The sequence below is a fragment of the Callithrix jacchus genome, chromosome 9 (assembly GCF_049354715.1).
Source record: "Callithrix jacchus isolate 240 chromosome 9, calJac240_pri, whole genome shotgun sequence".
NCBI classification, from domain to species: domain Eukaryota; kingdom Metazoa; phylum Chordata; class Mammalia; order Primates; family Cebidae; genus Callithrix; species Callithrix jacchus.
Window position 1 is genome coordinate 30,470,288 of NC_133510.1, and position 16,330 is coordinate 30,486,617.

Here is a 16,330-nt window from a genome sequence, read left to right on the forward strand (position 1 = left end):
AGTTAACCCTTTGACTCTTACAACCACTCTAGGTCTCACCTTTCAAGATGGAGGGCTAGTTTGGGTTCACAATGCCCCAGATGTATGCCACAATGGTGAGAATAATTTATTTGTAGCTTTCTTGATGGGAATCTTCTTTTTCTTTACTTAAAAAACCTTATTTGGAAAATCTATGGGTTTTAGGGGCATTTAAATGAATTTTATTTCCCCACTATTTTATTTTAACATGTAGATCTTGGTGAAGAAGGGCCAAAATGAATAGAATCTTGAGTCTTACTTATAAAAATTCTACTTAGAAAAAAATAAGGGTACATATTTTTTCTATTACCATAAATTCATTTTAGACTCTATATATAGATGTAAAAGGTTTTATTAACTCAGAAGACATTTGCCTTTCTAAAATGCTAGGTTGGTTATGTCCTTCTTGAAAGGCTTCCCTTGACAAGTTATAACCTAAACTTGTTTCAGGGACCCTTGACCCTAATTTGTCTTTCCAGCTTTTCTCCTGGGTTCTTTCCAGTCATACCCTGCAATCCAGAAATACTAGGTTTTGTGAGATTCATAGATCTGCCGTGTTTCACACTTGTCTTCACTTGGCTTCATGCCTCTGCAAATGGTAATCCCTCTAGCTGCCTTTCCCTTGATTGCCAGGAAGAGGAGTTGCTGTTCTAGGTGATGCTCTCTTTTAGGACCTACTTTCTTGACCGTTCTAACTCAGCGGCTTCTTATCTGTTGCACTAATGCCTTCTGTGCTGTAGTCTCATCTCACTGTATTGTGGCTCTCTGTATTCTTCTTGAATTTTTCTTTTTCAGCAGTGAACACCTTAAGGATGGATTGGATTCATCTTTGATCACTCAACAACAATTCAGTAACTCTGACAGGTTATTCCCGAAAAGGTTGCTACAATGCTTGCCTGTTTTCATTAGAAAATAAAACCAAACTTAAAACATGGACAGTGAAGATGAATTATATGTCCAGAATTCTACAATACAGTAACACAATTTTGTGTGTATTTTTGTCTTTTCATTTTTTTCTGCATTTTTGCTTCGTTGTTAATGTTAAATATATCTTATATATATATATATACATATATATATATCATACTTTAAAAATCATAGTATAAGTGCTTTCTTTGCTGCTGCCTAATCTTCATAGTCCTCCTCTTTAATGGTTCATTACAATTTTACCAAGTGGATAATTTACATATGCGTTTCTTTACCTGTCGATATTTTGTTTTTTCTCCTAATTTTTAATACTTATTGCTGTGATAATTATATATTGGATACATTTACAAATTAAGAATGCCAGAATGCAGAGGAAAGAGCCACTAATTAGAGTTCAGAAGATCTTGGTGCCAGCCAGCTTTGCTCTGTGTCCTCGGACCTCAACTGCTCTGAACATGTCTTCACCTATAGCGAGGGGCATCTGTGGCATATGATTCTTGTAAGGATCAAATAAAATTCAACAATGGGAAGTGAGGTAGATTTGTGGGATCCTTAATGTGGACTAAGCACTGCAATTTTGTTATCTTATTTTATTGAATCTTGGAAGCAGCCTTATAAGATCAGCTGGAAGATACTGAATAACTTGCTTTAAGTCATGCATGTAAGGGCTGAGATCCAAACCAAGGAATGTTCAGAGAAGAGGTACTTATAAAAAGATGTACATTTTGAAATCTTCAAAATATTTTTATTATTGACCAATATTTCATAAAACTGCTTAAATCTCTGACCAGTGAATTGGCTGGGTGCAATGGCTTACTCCTGTAATCCCAGAACTTTGGGAGCCCAAGACGGGCCAATCACCTGAGGTGGGGAGTTCGAGACCAGCCTGACCAACATGGAGAAACCCTGTCTGTACTGAAAATACAAAGCTAGCCAGGTGTGGTGGCACATGCCTGTAATCCCAGATACTCGGGACGTTGAGGCAGGAGAATTGCTTGAATCTGGGAGGCAGAGGTTGTGGTGAGCTGAGATAACATTATTGCACTCCAACCTGGGCCACAAGAGTGAAACTCTGTCTCAAAGAAAAAAAATTAAAAAAAAAAAAAGAATAGGGAACCTAGTTGTCAAATCTGACTTTAAGATATGATTTTGGCATAAGACAGGCAAAAAGAATTAGTGACGTAAAAGGGGAAATAACCAATATCCTATGTGGAGGTGAATGGAAGGGTATCAATGAAAGTAGACCTTTATAGAGAACTGGGCTTGATGACATCTCAGAGTTATGGCAATTCAAAGGAGATACAGAGTTACAGAGCTGGAAGGAAAGAGGGAGAGGTTAGTGGTTCATTTGGCAGAGTGAGGATGAGTAATAATAAGATGTAACCCAGGACTTAGCCAGGAGATCTTTTAGACAAATAGGAAAGGAAGCTATCACATTGTAGAGGCCGAATTGACAAGATTTGTTGTCATTTTCTTTCTAAAATACAAATCAGATCATGTCAGTATTGTGTAGGATTAGTACATTTGTTGCAGTATCTGTCTCCTGGATTTTAAACCCTAGCTGTGTGACCTTGAACAAAGTTACTTAACCTTCCTAAGTTTCATTTTATTTCTGTAAAATGGAGAGAATAATAGTAGCATTCATGACATAGATTCAATGTGAGAATTAAATGAAATAATGCATGCCAGTGGTTTAACACAAAGTAAGCATTATCAGTGCAGAGTAAGTGTTCAGTGTATGTTTATTATTATGTCCCACCCTGCATTAACATCTTCTATTGATCTTTATTACCTACCCGAACCCTTGCAGTTCTCTGTTATCTGACTCCATTCCACTTCAGAGGTCCAAATGTTTTAATGGCCTGGCAGGTAAAAAGCAAGCTAAGCAAGGCTGTGGCAAACTTGGGCCACATACTCCATCTAAAAAAGAGGCACCTGCTACTCACTCTGAGCTCTGTGTGGTTACCTTTGAAGAGGTGTCAGAAATCTGGACTTCATATGAAACTTCCCACTTATTAAATGTGGACAACTAAATCAGAATTCGTAACCAACATGCCAAGTCAAAAAAAGCCCATTTGCAGGCTGGATATGGTTGCCCTCTTGCAGCCGCTGCTTCATGCCTTTCCCCAGCCTCAAGGACTGCTTACTTTTGCTTGGATAGACTTTATTCCTTGTGCTTTCAGACATACTAGTAACTATTTGAATTGACTTTGGTTCTTTCTCTCTTAAACGGTATTGTTCTTTTAGACTTGACTCAACCTCACTATTTTCTCTGAACTCAGTTTCCTCCTCTGTGATGCCAGTGCACTTTACAGGTCTTTCTATTCTTGTAGTTGAGACATTCACTTACTTGTGTTTTTAGTAAATAATTCTTAATCACCAGAATGCATAGTAGCTATAAGCATAAGCCTGCTTTCCTGGTGCTGTGTTACAGAGTTCATGGGTTCCCCCCTCCTATAATACGATGAGCTCCTTTAGGGCAGGGATCATGTGCTCTTTGTCTGGTTTCCAGCAATTAGCTCAATGAGCCTGATACCCAGTGTACTGGTTTCTTGTTGCTGCTGTAACAAATTACCATGAACTGAGTGTCTTAAAGTAACAGACTTTATAGTTACTGAAATGGGTTTCAAAGGGCTAAAATCAAGCAGGGTTGTGTTGCTTGTGTAGGCTCTGGAGAGAATCTGTTTCCTTGTCTTTTCCAGCTTCTTGAAGCTGCCTGCATTCCTTAGCTTCTGGCCCCTTCTTCCAACCTCACAGTAAGAATGTAGCATCTTGAAATATCTCTCTGACTCTGACCTCCTAATTTGCTTCCCTCTTCTAGTTATAGGAAATATTATGATTACATTGGGCCCACCTGGATAATACAAAATACATTCTTCATCTCAAGGCCGGTTGATTAGCAACTTAAATCTATTTGCAACTTTAATTTCCCTTGCCATGTAACATAACATATTCACAGGTTCTGGGAATTAGGACATGAACATCGCTGAGAGCCATTACTCTGCCTGTCACACCTGGAAGCAGAATGAGGGAATGAACCATGAAAGCCTGTAAACTCTCAGAGCATGAAGACCAGTATTGTGCTAGCCACAAAAAGGAGAAAGAGTAGTAGATGTCTCTGACCTCAAGAAGTTGATAATCAATGGAATTGCAGGGGAGTAACTGAGAGTCCTTCCGTTCTCTCTTCTCTTCTCAGATTGAACATCTCTGACTCTTGCAAGATTTTCCTGACATCCCAGGTTTATATCAGAACCCTTGTTTTGTGTTCCCAAAGCTCCCTGCTTAGGAATACATCACATTTTCAATGCTAGTTCAATAAATGCCCTTCCACCAGATTTTGCAGGCAATAAGGGCAATTAAACATATCTATCTTATTTCTCAATGTGTAATATTGAGCAGAGTGTCTGGCATATGTAAGTGTTCAAAATTTGAATTAAAAAATGAATAAATAAACAAATGAAAAATTAGAGAAAGATGAAGTGTTTAAACCATGTACTACTTAATCTGCATTGGGGCTTTGTAACCTGGGAACTTGGGCTTTCAGATGTGGCATGCAAAATTGGGAGGGCAAGCAAATGTATGTTTCCCCTGCAGTGGAGAGCAAAGAGCATTTATCAGATTCTCAAAGGAGTCTGTATTAGTCTGTTCTTGTTCTGCTAATAAAGACATACCCGTGACTGGGTAATTTACAAAAGAGAGAGGTATAATTGACTCACATTTCAGTATGGCTGGGGAGGCCTTGGGAAACATAATCATGGTAGAAGGGGATGCAAGCACGTCCTTCTTCACTTGACAGCAGGAAGGAGAAGAATGAGAAAGTGCAGAGCGAAATGGGTGAAAACATTAGATCTCAAGAGACCTCACTCATTCATGAGAACAGCATGGGGGAACCACCCCCATGATTCAGTTACCTCCCACAAGGTCCCTCCCCCAGCATGTGGGTATTACAACTCAAGATGAGATTTGGATGGGGACACAGAGCCAGACCATATCAGAGTCCATAGCCAAAAAGAGGTTAAGAAGTACTGCTTTAAGTGAGCAGAGTTGAAATGAGGTAATTTGACCATAGGGTAGGGTAGGAGGATTCCATATTGTCCAAGGCAAGACGAACTTCTTTCTAAAGCTAACCGGGCTTTTGTATGTTTTTCTCTCACCTTTAGGACAAGAGAGTGTGCTGCCTCTCCTGGCACAGGACTCTAATTCCAAAGCTAGGAGGGGCATTTTAAGAAGAGCTGTCTTTTCTGAGGACCAGAGAAAGGCTCTGGAGAAAATGTTTCAGAAACAGAAATATATCAGCAAAACAGACCGAAAGAAACTTGCCATCAACTTGGGACTAAAGGAATCACAGGTACTAATGAGCAGGAAGATGTCTACTGCTTCTGATTTCTTCTGAGATCAGATGAAATCAGTCATTTTCAGGCCATAGGCAACTGCTTCTGATTTCTTAAGGAACACAATGAAATCCATTTATTTGGGAAGTATTTCATATACCAGGCATGGTGCTACAGCCTGAGGTGTTCTTGAAATGCTTTTCATAATTTTTTAGTGGGTGGAGATATATGTACCATTTTCTATTTGGAAATAGGTCCATTTGCTGAGAGGTCTAGGTTTTTTGCCATAGGGCTGTTTAATTCTTCCCAAATGAAGAGAAATGCTAAGGAGCTGATAATTATATTATAAATCATTTGCTCTGTATTCAGAGAAGCAGGTTAAATAATTCTTCAAAAAGCAGGAACCACTTTGCCTTTCTCTTCATTTCCAGTCCAAAATCAAAGCATGAATGAGTGACTCATGAATACTTCTTAATGGGTTTCATGATGATTTTGCTCTTTGGGTTTATGTCAAATAGTTAAACAACATTTGCAACACTTACATACCTTCCTTGTACATTGATGTTTCATATAATTGTGAATGGGACTTTCTGGCTTTTGCAGTTGCATAATACTCCATTTAAAGTTTGGCCTATTTATTACAGATAATATCATACAGCACTAGAAGTTTCCTATTTAACTTTCCTTTAATTGTCGTGTGAAATGCACACTATAATAATCCCCAGTTTCTAAATGAAAAAAGGAGAAACTGAACATAGGTGTTGTATCATGAAGTAAAGAGGTTTCAGAGGTAGGCTCCCACCTTAGACAACCTAAAAATACCATCTGCAATTGTGCATACAGTTCACTGTACAAAGGCATCTGGCCAAAAGGGATGGTGGCAGCTGAAATGCAGCATGCACTCTGTTTGCCAGGTGGAGTTTCCTGGTGCGGGCCCACATCTGCCTGGATTTTAAAAATTAACATTAAGTGACTAAAGGGTTAGAAGAGGCTCTATCCTAACCACCATATTCTGCTGTTCTTTCTCACTTCCTCAGATGACCTATTTTTTTTATATTGGACCTTATTAAAACCAGTTATTATTGATCTAAACTCTCCTTGATCCTAGGGAAGTGATCTGTCTTCACAAGCTGCTTGCCCCAAATTTACAAATAGTAGGAAGCAGTACAAGGTGTGATAGAGGGTAATTGGCCTATATTAGTCAGTCCATACTCTCCTTGCTGTGTGGTATTGAGTCCATAACCTTAACTGATTGTTCTGTGCCTCAGTTTTTCACCAAAAACACCCAAACAAACACTGGCCGGGTGCAGTGGCTCATGCCTGTAATCCCAGCACTTTGTGAGGCAGAGGCAAGCGGATCATCTGAGCTCAGGAGTTTGAGACCAGCCTGACCAACATGGAGAAACCCCGTCTCTACTAAAAATACAAAAAATTAGCTGGGTGTGGTGGTGCATGTCTGTAATCCCAGCTATTCTGGAGGCTGAGGCAGGAGAATCGCTTGAATCTAGGAGGCAGAGGTTGCAGTGAGCAGAGATCATGCTCCAGCCTGGGCAACAAGAGCAAAGAAAGAAAAAAAAAAAAAAAAACAGAAACAAATATAAGAATTCTGTCTATGTCACAAAGCAGTTTTGCATCTATAACAGATAAATCAGCAGCTAGATCTTGATGATCTGTTGTGTTCAAGACACTGTGCTAGGTAGGCTATAACAGGGAATATTGATAAATACTGAATACAACACAGTCTGTGTATGCCAAAAGTTTCCACACCCCATGGAAGCTTGTAAAAGTTTGACAAGACTATATAATAATATAAACACCATCACATGGTAGGTTAGATATACCGCCCAATAAAAGGATCAGTAGTTCTCAAAGTTACTTATTTCTCTGGAGCCTTATGTTGATCCCCATCTCTGCAAAGGACAGCTATGTGATTGGTCCATATACTCCAGGGAGGTCTAGTGATGGAACTCTCTGATCTTAGAGGACCTGTTGGGCCTGAGAGAGGACATCAGGGGGCTCAGTAGGCCTGGCCTGCATCTCACTGATAAAAGAATCTCCTGTAGTCAGAGGGGAGAAAACAGGTAGGTTTGGGAGCTTGGGGAGCCTCTGGTTGACTTTTAATATATCAATATATCAATTACAGCACCTCAGAAGTAATTTAACATTTTCTTATTTGTAAACATATAAATTACAGTATATCAATTGCATGGTATTTATTATGGTAAATTCAATTAAAAAGGAAACCTATAAAGATAAAAGTGAAAACTCATCTTACTCTCCTCGAATTCAATTCCTTGGTTACTTCTGTCATTTACAAATGGCACTTGTTTGACTTTGTTGATACATTGTGTATTATTTTAAAAATAAATTCATATGTGTGTTGTATATACACAAACATATAATAACACAAACACTTGGATGCTTACCATGTGCCTTAACATTTGATGTCAATTAATCCTTACAAAAATCCTATGGAATAGCTACTTTTATTAGCTCTATTTTACAAAGAAGCTGAGAAGTGTGTGTGCGTGTGTGTGTGTATATATATATATTAAGAATTAAAAAAAGCTATTAACAAATTAAAAAAATAGTATATATATTACAAATTTAAAAAGCTATTAACAAATTTAAAAAATAGTATATATATGTATATATATACACACATGTACACACACATATATACATATACCTACCTACAAAAAAATTTATTGTGCAGGTATTTTGACATTTTCTGAAGAACAGTACACATTACCTGTATATCCAGCACACAGATCTAGCAGTAAAAGCCAGAAGCTCCTCCAAGTATCCCCTCCCACTCACTACCTGCTCCTTCCAAGGGTATCCTCTATCCTAACTTCTAACTCCTTAATTTTGCCTCTTTGTATACTTTTATATAAGTAGTATTATTCAGTGCGTAGACAAAATGTTGTATATCCATCCAGTGGAATCTTATTAAAAAAGAATGAAGTACTTGCTGATAATGCTACAATATGGATGAACCTTGAAAATATTATACTGAGAGAAATAAACTCGGTTGCAAGGACCACATATTATATGATTCCATTAATTTGAAAGTCCAGAATGGGGAAATCTATACAGACAGAAAGTAGATGAATCTGTGTAGGGCTGGAAAAAATAGGGAATAGAACAGAGATAGCTAAAGGGCCTGGGATTTCTTTTGAGGTGATGAAAATGTTCTAAAATTGGTGATGGTTGCATTACCTGAGAATATATGAAAACCATTGAATTGTACATTTTAAATGTGTGAATTGTATGGTATGTGAATTATAGGCTCAGTGAAGCTATTAACAAATTAAAAAAATAGTATCATTCAGGATTTATATAAGTAGAATCATAGCATGCTTCTTTTACTTAACGTTATGTTTGTGAGACTCTTCATGTTGTGTGTAGTAAAAGCTCATGTGTATTCATTGCTGTGTAGTATTACTATTATGTAGTATACCACAGTTCATCCATTTGCTGATGGTGGCCATTGTTCCCAGTTTTGGGCTATTATGCATAATGCTACTGATAATGTGTATTGCTTGGTGTTTTTTTCCCCTTTTCAAATGTTATGATTTGCTTCCTTCCATGTCAGTACATACAGATCTACTTCATTCTTTTTTTGTGTGTTTCATAACAGACCATCATTTCCCATTCTCAATTTTAAGTTACTTCCAATTTTCACTATCACAAATTTTTATGCATTTTAAAAATATTTTGTAAGAGGAAGGTATAAGTGGGATTTATGTGTTAAAGCTTATGTACATTTAAAATGTAGGAGATTAAAAATTCCTTTCCAAATACAATATTCTATCATATTAGATACTGACACATGAAAATTTCACTCTTACTAACAAACAGTCCCTTTAGGCAAAACCTCCAACATTTATGATTTTAAAAATGTCGCCACTCTCATGGGCAATGCTATTTGTTATTTTTCAATTTGAGTTTTCCTAACTACCAGAATATGAGGGGCTTTTAAATGTTTTACTGGCCATCTATAGTTTGTGAATTGGCTTTTTAATGGCTGCATCTTTTTTTTTCTATTGTATTGTCTTTTTATTGATGTATAGCAATACTTTGGCTGTTAAGAGTTTTGGAATATTACACTTAGTAAAATTTTCCTGTTTCAGATGTTGCAAAAGCCCTTTCTAAGTTTGTGGCTTTCTTTTTAATTGTGGTAAAATATTATAGAAAATTTAACATTTTTACCTTTTTTTTTTTGTTGTTTTGAGATAGAGTTTCACTCTCGTTGCCCAGGCTGGAGTGCAATGGCTCAGTCTCAGCTCACCACAACGTCCGCCTCCCGGGTTGAAGCGATTCTCCTGCCTCAGCCTCCTGAGTAGCTGGGATTGCACCACCATGCCTAGCTACTTTTTTTTTTCTTTTGTATTTTTAGTAGAGATGGGTTTCTCCATGTTGGTCAGGCTGGTCTCTAACTCTTTACCGCAGGTGATTCACTGGCCTTGGGCTCCCACAGTATTGGGATTACAGGTGTGAGCCACCCTGGCCTCATTTTAACCCTTTTTAAGTGTTTAGTTCAGTGACGTTAAGTACGTGGACACTGTTGTGAAACCATCACCACCATTTATTTCCAGAACTTTTTTCGTCCTGTAAAACTGAAACTCTGGCTGGGTGTGGTGGCTCATACCTATAATCTCAGCACTTTGGGAGGCTGAGGTGAGCAGATCACAATGTCAGGAGTTCGAGACCAGCCTGGCCAATATAGTGAAACCGCATCTCTACTAAAAATACAAAAAAATTTGCCAGATGTGGTGGCGGGCACCTGTAGTCCCAGCTACTCAGGAGGCTGAGGCAGGAGAACTGCTTGAATCTGGGAGGCAGAGGTTGCAGTGAGCCAAGATCACACCACTGCACTCCCGCCTGGGCGACAGAGTGAGGCTCCATCTCAAACAAACAAACAAACAAACAAACAAACAAACAAACAAACAAAACTTAAACTCTATATCCATGAAACAATAACTCATCGTTTCCCCCTCCCGCACCTCCTGGCACCCACTATTCATTTACTGTTTCTGTTAATGACTATTCTAAGGCTCTCATATGAGTGAAGTAATATGGCATTTGTATTTTTATGCCTGGCTTATTTTACTTAGCATAATATCTTCAAGGTTCATTTATGTTGTAGCATGTGCCAGAATTTAACTCTTTTTCAAGGCTAAATAATATTCCTTTGTATGTATACACCACATTTTATTTATCCGTTTATCTGTTCCTAGGTGCTTGGTTGCTTTCCATTTTTGGCTGTTGTGAATAATGCTGCTGTGAACATGGGTGTACAAACATCATTTATATTTCTTGCTTTTAGTTTTTTTCGGTAGTTTCTGACTTTTCCATGTTTGTATATAAATTTCTCATTTTTATGTATTCAGCTCTTCTTTATCTTTTCCATGTATCCTCTGTTTTATGTCATGCTTTCAAAAACATTAGTCTCCCCAAGACTATTATGATAGTCTCTATTTTCTTTGAAAACTTTTGCAGTTTTGTTTTTATATTCAGCTATTTAATCTATCTGGAATTTGATTTTGCATTTTTTGAGAGGTAGAACTTTTATGTTTCTCCCTAAATACATGCATCTGTCTCAACACCATTGATTGGGAGGAATCTCCTTTTATATTTCTTTTTCTTTGTGATATCACTTAACAAATATTTATAGATATGCAGAAAATCTAAGAGAAGAGGAAGATAACAAATGTGATTACAAGGGCAAGAATCACTAATGAGAACAAAAAACTGTTTCAGTGAAAACCCATTAGAAATACTTGGCATGCTTTCTAGGAGAAAACGTCCACTGCAAATAATAAATGAGTTCACAAATAGAACCAAATGCTCTGGTATGTACACATTAGTTCTCTTTTTATATGAAGAACCTTAATCATGGAGTTGTAACTGAGATGACAGTCTTTCTCACTGAATTGCCTCCGGTGGATTTCTTTTGTTGCCATTTTGAATATTGCCAATCAAATTGAAAGAATGAAGAAATTGTTTTGCCAATCTGGAAAGACAGCCTAAGCTAGAATTTGTTTCCTCACTGACAGAAATACTTGGTTGATATAGTGTAATAATTATTTATTTGGCTAAAAATTTTCTAGTTTTTGTTTTAAAAATAGAAATCAACTAGATTGTTAGTGTAAGGATGTGATGCAATACACAGGAAAGAATGTGATTGGCTTTTAAGATTCCAGAAAACCAGTTATGAAGTTTTCAGCTCAGGCACAGTTGACTACACAGTATATAAAGAGGGAGGTGAGTAATAAAGACTCAGTGGCATGGGTTGGGGGAAGTTCTGGTTCAAATTAGGAACCACCATCATAAGCACTTTTGGCTTAATTACAATTAGTTTTTATTTATTAAGCCTAATTCTTGGAGTTTGATAAATCCTGGGAGTAATCAAGACTTGGAAACTTCATAGAGCCTGCAATTTATCAAAGCGTTACAAAATGGAATCTTAATTTAGTCTCAGAAAGCTTCTGATGAGGTCTCAATATTTATAAGAGCCTGGGCCCTGGAGTCAGATAGTGGTGGATTCTAGTCTCAGTGCTTCCATTTTACTAGCTGTGTGACCTTGAGTTGGTTAATCTCTCCAAACTTCAGGTTTTCTTAAACATGTAAAATGAGGACTTCTTACAGCCACCGTGAGGATCAAATTATAAAGTCCACCTAGAGTGCATAGCCTGATGCCTGGCACAAAATAAACTCAGATGCTATTACCAGCCCATACATTTCCTTTGAGTAAATAATTCAGTACAGACTAGAGGATGTTTTAAAATATCTAAGAGTTAAATGAATTTTGAAAGCTATCACACTTATAGGGTGTAACCAATTTATCACAGTTGTTTTGTTTCAAATGTGTGTATGGGGATATTAGATTAAGATATTTTGGGCAGGGCTTGGTGGCTCACACCTGTAAACCCAGCACTTTGGGAGGCCAAGGATTACTTTAGCTCAAGAGTTCAAGACCATCCTGGGCAACATGATGAAACATCATCTCTACAAAAAAAATACAAAAATTAGCCAGTTGTGGTGGTGCATGCCTGTTATCCTAGCTATTTGGAAAGCTGAGGTGGGAGGATTGCTTGAGCCTGGGAGGCGGAGGTTGCAGTGGTCTGAGATGGTGCCACTGTACTTCATTCAGCCTGGGTGATAGAGAGAGACCCCACCTCAAAAAAAAAAAAAAAAAAAAAAGGATATTTTTGAAGGAGCCCATATGAAAAGCCACAAGGACATTGTGAGGCTGGCTCTCATTATTAGGTATTCTGTAAGAGAAAGTAGAAGCAATTACAGTTTAAAATACTGAAGTGAAATGACTTGGAATAAGTGATCATTTTGTGCAATTATTTTGTTAATAGGTGAAAATTTGGTTTCAGAACAGAAGGATGAAATGGCGGAATTCCAAAGAAAAGGAAGTGCTTTCCAACAGGTGTATCCAAGAAGTAGGTCTTCAAGAGGATCCCCTCTCACGGTCTGCTCTGGGTTTCCCTTCTCCATGTCCTTCAATATGGGACGTCCCGCAACAGCACGCAAGTCCAAGATGGAGGGAGAATTCTCCAGAACCGTCAGAAAGACTAATCCAGGAGAGTTCAGGGGCACCACCCCCAGAAGCAAATTCACTGCAAGGTGGCTTGTATTTATGTTCTGAAGAAGAAGCTGGAAGCAAGGGTGTACTTACTGGGGCCATCTGAATGGGAGCATTCCTTCATGTTAATTTAAAAGAACATTTACTAGTAACATTTGGACTCTAATGCCAGCTAGCTTGTACCTCATCAGTGCTTAGAGCCTAATGAGTTTGGAGCGATATGTGAACTAATGCTTTAGAAAACTCACTACAGTGTTCTCTTGTTTGGCCCTAGACTCAGGCTTAATTTGTAAATGGAATAGAATCTCCCAGGAAGAATGATGGAACTGAAAAGAATGAGACCAACAGCTGGCTCAGTCCCTGCTCTGAGTATGTGTATATGTGTGTGTGTCTCTATGGGTGTGTATATACATAAATTTCCATGAAATTGCATTAGTAGAAACTAGTTTCTCTTTAACTATTGCATTGACCAAATTCATTTCCTTTTATGTGAATAAAAATACCATTGACAGAATGTTATTAATTTTTTGAAGATAATGTAAAATTTGGACTTCAGTGCAAACTTTCATACCCCCAAAACATGTTTTTAAAAATTCTCTATTTTGTGGCTTCTTTTGGTATCCAGCTGTAAGTGAATTTTAACACCTTAGCTCAGCAGTTCTCATCAAATGAACCACTGGTAGATACATACACTGAAAATATATACTTAAAATGAACCCAACAAGCAAATTAGAAGAATTTCTATATATAACTATTAGTATCCTTAATCTCCAAGTCTCTGGACTTCAGGCCATTGTGAGGGAGATACTCATTTAACTATTAATTATTTTTTTATCTCTTCTCTGTAATGATGGGCCTAGACCAGGGTTTTCAAAATAAAATGACTTTAAGAGCCCGTCAGGTAAATAGAAGGCATTGGGCACCTAAAGATAATTTGAGTTAAGTAATTTTTCAAATACTGTATTGGCCAAACACTTTGTGACCTCTGGTCAAAACTAAGAAAGCTGTGGTGTCACAGTTCTTAGAATTTTTCTAACTGGACTTAAAACCACAATATTGACAGAATCAGTGATGATTTCTGTTGGCATTTCCAGTTAGAGACTCAGTTTTACACTTAGGTGGCATACACTTCATACATTAGGTTATTTTTATGTATTAACAAACACCACACCAATGTTTTATGTTTTTTGACTACCCTGAAATAGTAGCTTTCTAAAATTGCTTTTCTGGTAATGATTTACTTAGTTAATCCAGAAGTTTTTACTACAGGACCAAGAAGAAATTATGTTTCACTTTGAAGGAAATGAAACAAAAATAGGAAATGATGTGGTATTGCATTAAACCCTTATCAATCTGTGGACAAGAAACACTATGAGAAGTTCATCAAGTGGCATTTTGTGAGAGAGTAAGCTGCATAACGGTGCTGTCTTCTAATTTGCTGAACTCTGCTAGAGTCTGCGAAGTTAACGCCTTTTGAGGGTTTAGTGTTTAGAAAAAATATTTCAGAAGATAACAGTTTTAATCAACAGCAGGAAATTATTTTCTATGAGTAGAACTGGACTTGGTATGTCAACCTGTGCCTTTACCACATGATTTTTTACTTAAAAGTCATTTTAGAAGTTTGTCTCAGTGCCTCATTGTGGGGAATGGAAGCAGGGATCTGCTGAAAAAAATGTAAAATTTAAAACCTGTCTTAAAATGATTTAAAGAATGGTTTCTATTCTTATAATGTTAACTTCATTTACATTTATATGGTAATTCCTATGTGCTAGAGACTGTGCTAAACATTTAGGGTGGATTAGCTCATCTAATCCTCATGACAAGAACCCTATGATGTAGACAGAAATTACTATCAGGATTCCTGTTACCCAGACAAGGAAACCAAGGCAGAGTGTGGTTGAAGTAATTATCCAAGGCCACTAGGTTAATAAATGGGATTTGAACCCTGTCATTCAAGTTTTGAATCTTGGAATCTTACCAACCATCTGGGGATTGCATACCAGTGTGATGTATTCATGCAGCTATGGGATGCATTGTAAGAGATACATGTTGGGGATTGCAGTGAGATTTATTAAAAACATTCAGAGACTCTACTGTCTTACTTGGGGAATGAATTTATCTTTGGTATTCTCTCTTCTATTAGATTTTGAACTTTAAGGAAATTAAGAAATTGCAAAATCCTTCAACTATGAAGCCTCTATAGAAAATAGTCCCATAGGAGTTTTTAAGCATGATCACTTTTATCATGTAATATATATATATATAATTACATATATATTATTATATATTAATATATTATTAATATAATAATACATATATATATTACATTATATATATATATATTATATATATATAAAATCACTCAGTACTATAATCCTAAAATGCTTATCTGTGATCTTGAGAATAACTTGAAAATCAAGTAAGAGAAACCTCTTTCATGGCCATCTGATAACACAGGTTAGGCTAATTGGTTCTTAAATGATCTTCCCTCAGGGCCCAACCTGGCAGAGGCATCTGAGACCCAGCAAAGGCATCTCACTATAAGATTAGCTTGATATTCAAAGTGACAAATCAAGCTTTTAATTGTTTTCCACTTTGGAATATGTTAACACTTAGGAAGAGTATGCTTTAGACGGATATATTACTGGTACTTAGGAAACACATGCAATGATATACACACATGGTACGCATATGTACTCCCGTTGTGCTTTCACTTTGCTTTCACTTTCCTGAATAGCTGGAGAGAATGGCTGAGCCCCCTATCCCGTTGAAGGGTCTCCCTTCTCTCTTGTGTTCTGCTAACTATCCTTCCTCCTCCTCATATACCTATGCATTTTTCTCTGCTATCTAGATGCAGACTTCTTTTCTTCACTTGATCACATATTAGTATATTTATTGCCTGCTTTCCATACAAATACTGCTCTAGTAAGAACCAGGGCCATAGAAGCTTGGAGGCTGAAACATTTTAATTTTTAAAAAAATGTCAAATGGATCTTAAGCAGATGAGAAAAAATTGGTGAGCATTATCCCCTAAGCTTTCAGAAAGATAAATACTTGGACGGGCACGGTGGCTCACACCTATAATTCCAGCACTTTGGGAGGCTGAGGCAGGTGGATCACAAGGTCAAGAGATCGAGACCATCCTGGTTAACATGGTAAAACCCCGTCTCTACTAAAAATACAAAAATTAGCTGGGCATGGTGGTGCACGCCTGTAGTTTCAGCTACTCGGGAGGCTGAGGCAGGAGAATTGCTTGAACCCAGGAGGCAGATGTTGCGGTGAGCCGAGATTGTGCCACTTCACTCCAGCCTGGGTAACAAGAGTGAAACTCCGTCTAAAAAAAAAAAAAGATAAATACTTAGTGTTGGAAATATATAAACAGGTTAGGGATGATCACTGGCTCTGGAAACCATGAAGACCATTAATGATCATTAATTTTTAAAGGGCAGTTCTA

At 37.4% G+C, this 16,330-nt stretch overlaps 1 protein-coding gene across 4 annotated transcripts in view; it reads left to right on the forward strand.

Moving 5' to 3' along the window:
* The window catches only part of DBX2 (developing brain homeobox 2), a 37,478-nt gene extending 22,511 nt beyond the window's left edge, over positions 1–14,967 (forward strand). For 2 of the 4 annotated variants that reach the window (XM_002752350.5, XM_035255756.3), the window contains 2 exons: positions 5,106–5,293; positions 12,650–14,967. In XM_002752350.5, the coding sequence (XP_002752396.1) occupies positions 5,106–5,293; positions 12,650–12,982 (521 nt within the window). In that variant the 3' untranslated portion in view covers positions 12,983–14,967. The remainder of the gene's footprint in view (positions 1–5,105; positions 5,294–12,649) is intronic. The other 2 variants (XM_035255755.3, XM_078338863.1) reach the window with 1 other exon arrangement.
* The last annotated feature ends 1,363 nt before the right edge of the window (positions 14,968–16,330 follow it).